General features: G+C 36.1%; 1 protein-coding gene across 3 annotated transcripts; it reads left to right on the top strand.

The window, feature by feature from the left end:
• The first annotated feature begins 618 nt into the window (after window positions 1–618).
• LOC114291982 (importin subunit alpha-2) lies at window positions 619–6,779 on the top strand. Of its 3 annotated transcripts, none has more exons than XM_028235868.2 (11): window positions 619–1,046; window positions 1,523–1,619; window positions 1,709–1,800; window positions 1,895–2,026; window positions 2,130–2,315; window positions 2,420–2,583; window positions 2,672–2,750; window positions 4,331–4,459; window positions 5,029–5,156; window positions 5,257–5,631; window positions 6,293–6,779. In XM_028235868.2, the coding sequence occupies exons 1-10, from the start codon at window positions 837–839 to the stop codon at window positions 5,627–5,629; spliced, it is 1,590 nt and encodes a 529-aa protein (XP_028091669.2). In that variant the 5' UTR covers window positions 619–836; the 3' UTR covers window positions 5,630–5,631; window positions 6,293–6,779. The 3 variants fall into 3 exon arrangements, with proteins under 3 accessions (XP_028091669.2, XP_028091667.2, XP_028091668.2); XM_028235866.2 differs by having other exon boundaries at window positions 6,286–6,779; XM_028235867.2 differs by having other exon boundaries at window positions 6,279–6,779.
• Window positions 6,780–11,376: the final 4,597 nt, after the last annotated feature.

The raw sequence follows: 11,376 nt of genomic DNA, 5'->3' as shown, positions 1-11,376 counted from the left end.
ACCTTACGGATGTTCAACAATGGTGATTCTACGATTTTCGCGACTGACGGCGTAGGGATGATGAAGAAGATAATGAGACGATGCAACGATGGAACAATGAGAGTCTTTTGGGCGTTGAGACGATATGGAATACGATTTTGGATTTTTTGAATGGTGGAGATACTGTACGTGATTTCCCGCAAGAAGAAAGGGGAAGAGAGAGACGGTTATTTGATCTAAAGAAAGGATAGACGCGTGTTTGTTTGAGGGTTTTTTTGATTTTTTAGTATGAAATGAGACCTAATGGAATATTATAAAACACTATGGGTCATATGGAATAGGACTCTTAGATAGTGGATTTACTGAAAAAGCTCCCAAAATTTAATATTTCTAGCATTACCTAAAGAAAAATGCTATGAATCCTAAATAATTTGTCAAATTTTCTACCAAACCTTACACATGTGTGATCCACACAAATCTATGTATATAAATCCCATATCCATATAAAAAATTTGATAAAAAAATTAATAAATTATTTAAAAGTCTCTAACATAACTCTCACCTAATAAACGCACTTTCATTTATTTTTTTCAAAAATTTATTTCAAAACAAAAACCAAACACATCCCAATCTTTTAAAACACAATTCACGACTCAAATCTCGTTACAAAACGCAAATATAACAACACCCCCCCCCCCCCCCCCCCCCCCCGCGTCTCTCTCTCATCAGGTGTGTGTTTCTCTCCCTTTTTCAAGGGATTCTATGAAATCGAGTTCGGTTTGAATCTCACACACGCACAAATCTGTATACAGTGTGTGTGTTAGGGTATCAGAGTAGAGTGATAGAAGAAGACAACCATGTCGCTGAGACCGAGCACGAGAACCGAGGTTCGCCGGAACCGGTACAAGGTGGCCGTCGATGCTGAGGAAGGGCGGAGAAGGAGAGAGGACAACATGGTCGAGATCCGAAAGACCAAACGAGAAGAGAGCTTGCTCAAGAAGCGTCGCGAAGGCCTTCAACCCCAACCTTTTCCCGCCAGTGTCCCTCCCTCCACCCTCGAGAAAAAGGTCTCTCTCATTTTATGATCTTCTCTGTATAATAATGTTTAATTGAGGGTTTGGTTGTGTTGAATGATTGGTTTTGTGTACATTTGGATTTGAAATTTTAGGGTTTTTATTAATTTTATGATTTGAAGATTGATACCCACTATTTTGATTACGTGATATGAAACACTCCAATGAACAAACTTGCATAAATTTGGCTAAAAAATTTGGTCTTGAAAAATCAAAGTAAACAGTTGAGTCTCCCTTAATTTGGGCCGAAAAAGTGCGTAAAACACAATTTGATAGAAGTTCAATTCAAGGAGTGAAGAGGGTTTTGAATGATCTTTACCCAAAATTTTAAATTTGATATGGGTTTGAGTCAAGGATTGGAGATGGCTTTAGTTGTTTGGATTAGGGTTTAAAAAGGGTTTTGATTGTATATCGTGCCATTGTGATTTTAGTTTGTTTGAGGTTATGGTTTTGTTGCATGTTGGCTGCAGTTAGAGAGTCTTCCTTCCATGGTTGCTGGTGTTTGGTCTAATGATGGCAATCTGCAGCTAGAAGCTACTACACAATTTCGTAAATTGCTTTCTATAGGTATGATCATGTTTTGAAATGGGCTTTGTTTATCCTGCTTCATGTTTCCTTATGCTTTTGGAATAGTGATTGCTGTATTTAATCACCAGAACGTAGCCCACCAATCGAAGAAGTTATACAGTCTGGTGTTGTTCCCCGCTGCGTTGAGTTTCTTATGAGGGAGGATTTCCCACAACTTCAGGTCTGAAATCATACTGTATATTTTTTTGCTTGTTCTTTTGGAATTTGGAGACACTTGAATAGTTATTATTTATGGCATTTTGAATTTTTTGCAGTTTGAGGCCGCCTGGGCTCTCACAAACATAGCTTCTGGTACCTCAGAAAACACCAAGGTGGTAATTGATCATGGGGCGGTTCCCATTTTTGTCAAGCTTCTGGCATGTCTGAGTGATGATGTTCGTGAGCAGGTAACGTGTCAATGTTCATTGATCCTTTTGTAATCAGAAGCTGTATGCCATTTGGAACTAAAATTAACCCAAGGTTTTAATGTTGAACTACTTTTGATTATAGGCTGTGTGGGCATTAGGTAATATTGCCGGTGACTCCCCCAGGTGCCGTGATCTTGTGCTCAGCAATGGAGCTTTGATTCCTTTGCTTGCACAATTGAATGAGCATGCCAAACTTTCAATGCTGAGAAATGCCACATGGACGCTATCCAACTTCTGTAGGGGCAAGCCACAGCCTCCATTTGAGCAGGTGGGTTATCTTGATTGAGGTGTTGTTTTAGCTTCAAGCAATCTTGTTTGTTTTCTTTATCGCTTCTTCAGTATGCATTGAGAATTCTTGAAATTTATTGGCAGACAAGGCCTGCACTTCCTGCCCTCCGGCAACTTATTCATTCCAATGATGAAGAGGTGCTGACAGACGCATGCTGGGCTCTCTCGTATCTCTCTGATGGTACAAATGATAAAATTCAAGCTGTGATTGAGGCAGGTGTCTGTCAACGACTTGTTGAACTCCTCCTGTAAGTAGTATTTCACTTGTTCTTTTGAGCTTTATATGCCACTTAATTCATTGCTGTCTGAATTTAAACTACGTATTTGTTGTACCAGTCACCCATCCCCCTCCGTCCTCATTCCAGCACTTCGCACAGTTGGCAACATTGTGACAGGAGATGATCTTCAGACTCAGGTATGAGCTTGTGAGAAGTGGTTTGGATTTTTCTCCCTTTTGCTTCACATCATTATTTGATTAGCATCCTGCTTGGTTTTTAATCTAGTTCTTGAAAATATGTGACCAGGTTGTTGCTTTTGTTTATTATTAGTCAATAACTTTTTTTGACTGTTAATTTCCTATTGGGAGATTTGGCTCTGAAGTATGCCTCTTTCCTTTAAACAAAAACTCTGCAATATATACATATATTTTGTTATGCTATTTTCATTGTAAATGTATGATGCACGGACACGGGACACGACGTGGACATGCGGACACATAAAATTCAAAAAACGGGGAACATGATATGCTGGGAACACGTTCAATATATATAATTTTATTTATTTATTATATGTCTAAAATTGAAGAAAAAAATCATTGAAAGGTAATTAAAAATGCATAATAACACTAACAAAAATTTAAAAAAATATAAATTTGAAAAAAACAATAAAATTAATAAACACATTCAACAAAACGACAAAATTAATAAACACATTCAAAAAATTGCTTTTTTGTGCAAATAAAAATAATTTGTTCTATGTATTTTTAGGTTAAGCAAATAAGAATACCAAAAAATAGAAAAAATAAAAAGAAGGTCTTAGGTATAAAAAAAAAGAGTTTAAAAAAAAGGGATAAAAAAATTCATCTTTTATCAGAGAGAAGAAAAAGGGAAAAAATAATAATAAAACAAAACATAGAGAGAGAGAGACAACACAGAGAAAGAGAGAATAGAACACACAACGAAACAGAGAGAGAGAGATAGAGAGAGAGAGACGAAAAACACAGAGAGACGGAGATGACCTGCGAATTGAAGAAAGAAGAAGAAAAACAAAGCGAAGAAGAACAAAGGAGGACATACCTCGATCTAGGGCTCCTACAGGTTCTTCACCCTCTTGAGCTCCAACAGGTTCTTCTCTCTCTGTCTCTCTCTCTCTCTCTCTCTCTCTCTCTCTACAAGCGTATCCCGAACGTGTCCCGAATGTGTCCGGCTGCGAAAAACTCAAGAACAAGGGGATACCTCCCATAGCATTCGACATGTGTCGGACACCCATACGTTGCCTCCGGAAAGGTGTCCATGCTTTATAGCTTTAAATAGTTATGACTGATGACTTCAATTTTTTTCCCTCGATGGAGAAAGATGATTAGGTAGCATTGAAAGCTATGTTTGCGAGAGGCTTGTGCACTGGGTTACCCTTTATTGAAAGCTATGTTAGGTTATATGTAGTAGCTTGGTTTGAGAGGAAGAGCGTATTAGGGACATAAATTCAATTTGAGACTCCCGTTTTTCACCACTTGTCATCTTTGTGTGCATGCTGGACTCCTAATTTTTTTTTTTCTTCTCTTTCTTGCATCTTTTGAAATTCTTTGTGCCTTTTTCACCACACTTAAATCGCTTATAATGGCAGGCATTCCTTGTTTCATTTTAAGCTAATGCATTGAGTGCACTTTACAGAAGAAAACATAATAACACTTGACATATTCTCTCTTTCTCTCGGAACTGTATTCACTTTCAATGTTATCTGATTTTGTATTTATTAATGGTAACCTTTTTTCTTCAGTGTATAATGGAAAATGGTGCACTTCCATGCTTGCTCAGTTTGTTAACCCATAATCATAAAAAGAGCATCAAGAAAGAAGCCTGCTGGACTATCTCAAATATTACTGCTGGAAATCGCGAGCAGATACAGGTAATGATATAAATATTTGTAATTCAAATCCTTCAAGCTCCATGCTATGTTGAATTTATAATTTTTAGGATTCCCACTTTGACCTCATGCATTTGCTCACGTTTTTTTAGCTCCATCCAGTCAAGGTTTATGCCTTACCTTGGATGAGTTCTAGAGAATCTAGACCTCAATAAATGTGTATGTTATCAAGGTCATTTGGATCAAACATTTGAAGGGTTAAACCGAAGACAGGCAGAGATTGTGCTTGTTAATTCTTTTGCTTTTGAATTTGTAAGATGTTTTTTAGATCAGATAGTTATATGATCGGGGATGCTTTTTTGCTTAAAAGAAAACACATGCACGCATGCTCACACACAAACACAAACACAAACACACAAAGGATCTAATTTTTGTCTTCAGATGGATTGGCTTGCCAAATGCCCATATAGTGCTTGAGGTCCCATTTTTTGGTTTAGAGTTTTAAACGAGTGCTACTTTCCACAATATCAATTTTTACATTGATTTTGTTTCCCTATGATCTAGTCATTAGAAAAATCATCATCATTACTACATATACTTTGACATGACAGGCTGTAATTGCGGCTGGCCTAGTTGGCCCTCTTGTCAATCTGCTTCAAACTGCTGAATTTGATATAAAGAAAGAGGCGGCTTGGGCAATTTCAAATGCTACTTCTGGTGGTACTCATGAGCAAATCAAGTATGTTTCTCTCTAGTTACCTCTCTTAATTCCCTTTCTTTAATTCCCTTTCTTTATAGATGTGAATTTTGATAATTGTCATTCATCATGGATTGGGCAGGCACTTAGTCGATCAGGGCTGTATAAAGCCTTTGTGTGATCTCCTTGTATGCCCTGATCCAAGGATTATCACTGTCTGTTTAGAAGGGCTAGAAAATATCTTGAAGGTTGGGGAAGTTGAGAAGACCTTAGGTAACACAGGAGATGTTAATTACTATGCCCAGTTGATTGAGGAAGCTGAGGGGTTAGAAAAGATTGAAAATCTTCAGAGTCATGACAACAATGAAATTTATGAGAAGGCAGTGAAAATTCTTGAGACGTATTGGTTGGAAGATGAGGATGAGACTTTACCTTCAGGTGATGGTCCCCAGCCCGGGTTCAACTTTGGAGGAAATGATATTCAACTCCCGTCTGGTGGATTCAACTTTAAATGAAGGTACATACACTCATCTAGTTCAAGTATTTACTATTTTTTCATACAGACAAGACCTAGATCTAAACCTGGCTTTTGATTTGAGATTTATTTCCTGACCTTCACATTTTAGGCTGTATGCTCTAAGAAGCACGCACACTTTTAAGAGAGTGCATGTCCATGTTCGACACTTGTCCGACTCATCGGACACTTCCTGATGTGTCAATACATGCCTAAATGTATATTTATTTATTTATTTATTTATTTTTTATATGTTTAAACCCAAACACACTTTGGACACTTGGGTAATACACATGTCCATCACTTGTACACATGAAACACACGATAACTTTGAACAAAATAACCTAGAGAGGATACAATGATGAAAGAAAATAACATAAATTTATACCTATTAATCCATCTTCGTTTAAATTTTAAAATTATTGTTACATTGCATTTTTTGGTATCTTTGAATGAAATATTTATATATTTATTATAAATATATAAACCGTATATAGTGTCCCTCACGTGTTGTGTTGTGCATTTTTCAAAAAATCGATGAGTTAGCATGTCTGTGTCATGATTCATTCTTTCACAAACAATCATTTTGACATTCTTTTAACCTTTGCTGCTATTTTGCACTAAAATAATATTTTTTTTGACTGACCAAGTGCGTAGATTGTAGGAATTCCAGTTTTGGGATGAAGCAGTTCATGATGAGCAGCAAGGTATATGTTGGTGTCGAGCCAGGTCAGGGCAGCTCACCATGTCAGGTTACAGTCAGGTCCAGTGTCCATTGTTGTTGAAGCGGTGCCAAGCTGTGGTAATCATACTACAGTGGTCAAATAAAAAGGGCTGGGAGGGTTTAATGGCGAAAAGGATGGAGCCTAATGGTGGTTTGGTGTTTGGGCCTTGTGTCGTGCAATGTTTTCGAAATAGCTATAAGGTGATCTTGTTGCAAGAATGGAGGTTTCTGAACGCCACATCGCGCCGTCTATATGTTATTCAAGTTTTGTATTAGTAGTCTCTATGGAGTCCGTATGTTTTTCTTATTTTCAGTGGGTGAATACAATTTTGATGAGCCTTTTGATTGCAAGAGAGGAAATTGAGCTTATTTTCTTGTGCTATATGTCCCTTGAAATGAATATTGTGATTACATATTTGTTTCTAAATGTCTTCTATACTTTTTTTTTGTTTTTTTTTTTTGAATCAAGGGCTTCTATACTTTAGGCACGAATTTCATGTCAGTGTTGGTTGCTGTTAGTGTCACAACATCAACTTTGAAGTATCATTGATCAAGTCACTTGTATATGCACAAGTCGGCTTATTTTTTCGGTGTATATTTAAAAATTTCTTTTAAATTTGATTTATTTATCTTCTGAGGTGATTTAAAAAAGTTTTAATTGAGTTGATCATGAGCTAAGTTTGAGTAGAGCTCAGTTTTATAATCTGTATAAATTTATTAAGAGTGACTTCAAAAATTTGTTCAAATTTGACTTGTTTACATGGCTATTATGTGGAATTCAAATGGGTTAGTTTACAACTGTTGTAATAGTTGCGGATCAGTTAACTCAATTTTCAAGAGAAAAAAGAAAAAGAAAAAGTAAGGCTGTGTTTGGAAGGATTTTTAAATTATAATTCTATCCACACATTTTAATACTCCTTCCGTCCCAAAAATGGGGTAGGAATGGGGTAGGATAGACGCAGAAATGGGGTAGGAATTATAATTGCCAAGGGTCTTGTGGAAAGTGTGGTGGCGGTCACTAGGAAAGGAGATAGGATTATGCTAATTAAATTAGTTATTGGAGGGAATATAGTGAATATTATTAGCGCTTACGCCCCTCAAGTAGGGTTAGATGATCAGACTAAGAGGGATTTTTGGGAGCAAATGGATGAGATCTTACAGGAGATACCCGTAGGAGAGAACCTGGTTATAGGTAGAGATTTTAATGGCCATGTGGGCATAGATAAAGTAGGTTATGAAAGGGTGCATGGTGGATACGGTTTTGGTGACAGAAATGAGGCTGGAGAGAGAATCTTAGATTTTGCGTTGGCTTCTGACCTAGTGGTGGCCAATACTATGTATAAGAAGAGGGAGGAGCATTTGATAACCTTTAAGAGTGGATTAGTTAAGAGCCAAATAGATTATTTCTTAGTGAGAAAAGTGGACTGTTTAAAATGCAATGATTGTAAGGTGATTCCTGGTGAGAGTCTGGTCTCTCAACATAGGATTTTGGTACTAGATTTATATTTTAGAGGGCAATACCAAGTTAGGAAGGATGGTGGGCGTTGTAGGACAAGATGGTGGAACTTAAAAGGGGAAAAACTAGAAATATTTAAGAATCGAATGGATAAGGAAGGTACTTGGGACTTAGAAGGTGATGTTAACACTATGTGGAATTCGATGGCCAATTGTATGAGGAGAATCTCAAGGGAAGTGCTTGGAGAGTCGAAATGAACGGGATCCAGCTCTAGGGAAACTTGGTGGTGGAGGGAAGAGGTCCAAGCGGTAGTTAAGGCAAAAAAAGAGTGCTTTAAAAAGTGACAGAATGATAGAACTGAGGAAAACCTTAAGAGCTATAGATTGGCTAATAAGGAAGTCAAGAAAGTAGTGAGAGAGACTAAGTTGAAAGTTTATGATGACCTATACACTAGACTAGATGGTAAGGAGGGAGAGAAGAGGGTATACAAACTTGCTAAGATACGGAAGAGGAAAACAAGAGATTTTAATCAAGTAAAGTGCATCAAGAGTGAGGATTCTAAGGTATTGGTGAAGGATGATGAGATTAAGGAAAGATGGAAGAATTATTTTGAGAAATTGTTAAATGAGGAACATGGAAGTACGACAATAGGGGAATAAATAATCAGTAATACGATAAACCAAGACTATAGATTCTATCGCAGGATTAGGAACTTTGAAGTAGAGATTGCACTTAAGAAGATGAAATCAAATAAGTCTTTAGGACCTGATGATATCCCTATTGAAGCTTGGAAGTGTTTGGGTAAAAAGGGAGTTGCTTGGTTGACTAGGTTGTTTAGCAAAATTTTGTTGACTAGGAACATGCCAGATAAGTGGAGGAAGAGTATTTTAGTGCCAATCTATAAGAATAAAGGTGATGTCCAGAATTGTAACAACTATAGAGGAATTAAGCTAATGTGTCATATAATGAAAGTGTGGGAGAGGGTGATGGAACACTGATTGCGAGACATAACAGAGGTGTCAGAGAATCAATTTGGGTTTATGCCTGGTAGGTCAATAATGGAAGCGATCTATCTTTTGAGGAGAGTTATAGAAAAGTATAAAGAAAAGAAAAGAGACATTTATATGGTGTTTATCGACCTTGAGAAAGCATATGACAGAGTGCCCGAGATATAATATGGTGGGCGTTAGAGAAGAAAGGGATGACAAAAGACTACATTGACGTGATTAAGGACATGTATGAAGGGGTGGTGACCACTATTAGATCGCCAGCTGGAGAAACAAATGAATTTCCTATCACTGTAGGGTTATACTAAGGATCTACCTTAAGTCCTTATCTTTTTGCTTTAGTTATGGACGAGTTGACGATAAATATTCAAGATGACGTGCCATGGTGTATGCCGTTTGCAGACGATATTGTGTTAGTGGATGAGACTAGAGAAGGAGTTAACACAAAGTTGGAGGTTTGGAGAAAAGCTCTTGAATCTAAAGGATTTCGGATAAGCAGAACTAAGACAGAGTACATGGAGTGTAAATTTAGTAACAGTAACATTGAAAGCAGAGGAGAAGTGAAGATTGAGAACCAAGAACTGCCTAAGAGTGAACATTTTCGTTATTTAGGGTCGATTATCACAACAGCGGACGAGATTGATGCAGATGTGGCCTATAGGATTAAGGCAGGATGGTGTAAGTGGAGAAGTGCGTCTGGGGTATTGTGCGATAAACGAATACCTACTAGACTAAAAGGTAAGTTCTATAGAACGGCTATTAGACCAGCTATGTTGTATGGGACGGAGTGTTGGGCAACTAAGAAACAACATGTAGATAAGATGAGTGTGGCTGAGATGAGAATGCTAAGGTGGATGTGTGGTAAGACTAGACAGGACAGGATCAGGAATGAGTGTATTCGGGAATGGGTAGGAGTAGCACCGATAGAAGATAAGTTGAGAGAGAATCGTTTGAGATGGTTTGGTCATATTCAACGGAGACTAACAGACGCAGTAGTGAAGAGATGCGATGCTGTAACGATAGATGGAAGTGTTAGGGGACGGGGTAGGCCTAGATTAACGTTGACTAGTGTTATAAATAGATATATGAATCTACTTAATTTGACTAATGAAATGGCCTTTGATAGGGCCGCGTAGAGAAGAAGGATTCATGTAGCCGACCCCATTTGATGGGACTTAAGGCTTGGCTTGGTTTGGTTTGGTTTGGTTTCAAAAATCAAGTACAAAAATAATGTAAATTTCTTATTTTGTCCTTTTTTTAAATTAATAAACAATATAAAAAGTACAATTATGACATTGATATTTTCAAAAAATGTACTATCAAAAGGGTAATTTTGAAAAATCAACTTTTTTCAAATGCAATAATTGTACTACCAAAAAAAGTTGGATTCCCCAAAAGGGACTATTATTTTGGGACGGAGGGAGTATCATGTTTGGATAGGGTTTTCAAATTATATTTTCACAAGAAGAAATTTTGCATAAAATTTTGTGTAAGGATTTTTAATTTTTTTTTTTTTGAAATTTGACCTAATGGGTCGTCTGGCCGGTTAATCGGAATAATGTAATTTTTTTTTTTGCAATTGACACATGTTAATTTTTATATATTCAAAAAAAATATTTTTCGAATTTTTAAAATTTTTTTGTGAGTTTTAATAGAATTTTAAGTTGTGTGTTTGGTTATAAGTTGTAAGTTTTTGTATCAAATATTATATATTACATTAAAAATTTCCAACTCAATTCAAAATTCTTTTCAAAATTTATTCACCAAATAAAATTTTCATACTAAATCATAATTTCAAAACTCATAAATTCAAAATACAACCCCTATTCTCAAATTATATTTAGCACGTAAAAGTTCCAAAATGTTAATGAATTGTGATTTCAAGCAGTGGTCCACCTCTCTCCGTGTCTGGTCTCTATGGCAAAACTGAATCCCGAGAGCCATCTTTTTCATTCACTTCCACCATTATATATCTGGCAAATTTGTCTATTTATCTTCTAAATTTTTCTTACTATGTACCTTTTTTGTGAAATTTTGCTGTATTTGCAAAATTACTGGTAAAAAATATATATATATATATATATGCATTATTGGACATTATTATAAATTTCTCAAAACGCTTTGCTACTCTTTGACTCAAACTCATATTAAATTGAGTTTTACCCTATGTTGGGTGATTTGTTAGATTTTTGGATAACACTCTTCATATTCAAATTAAGGAATTCTATTTTTTTTAGGTACATTTGAAATGGAGATTCATTGTCACCCCAGATTTCTAATGGCGAAAAATATGACATTGCAACTTATTTGTTTGGAGTGGGTTATATAAACCCATCTTTTTATCTTTTTTAGGTTATATTACCTCTTTACTTTTTTATATATTTTCGTAAAAAGTTAAAAAATATATTTATTTAAACCATTCCAAACATTTTGTCTTTTCAAATCACAAACTTAAATTGAGTTTGTCATTAGAGAACTTCTGAGCAAACTTTACTCAATTTTTAGGTTATGTTTGGCATCTCCTAAAAAAGTTAAAAAGTAAAAATGTCATCGTTCTATTT

This window comes from Camellia sinensis, chromosome 7 (assembly GCF_055761805.1).
Source record: "Camellia sinensis isolate YWXY chromosome 7, ASM5576180v1, whole genome shotgun sequence".
NCBI lineage: Eukaryota > Viridiplantae > Streptophyta > Magnoliopsida > Ericales > Theaceae > Camellia > Camellia sinensis.
The sequence above is the reverse complement of the archived record's forward strand: the minus strand, read 5'-3'. Positions and strand labels throughout refer to the sequence as shown.

Excerpts from the sequence above, each read along its gene's own strand:
- LOC114291982 (XM_028235868.2), top strand. The coding sequence starts at position 837 with ATGTCGCTGAGACCGAGCACGAGAACCGAGGTTCGCCGGAACCGGTAC. Across the intron at positions 1,047-1,522 it reads CCTCCACCCTCGAGAAAAAG|TTAGAGAGTCTTCCTTCCAT; the intron begins GTCTCTCTCATT and ends TGTTGGCTGCAG. Across the intron at positions 2,027-2,129 it reads GTGATGATGTTCGTGAGCAG|GCTGTGTGGGCATTAGGTAA; the intron begins GTAACGTGTCAA and ends TTTTGATTATAG.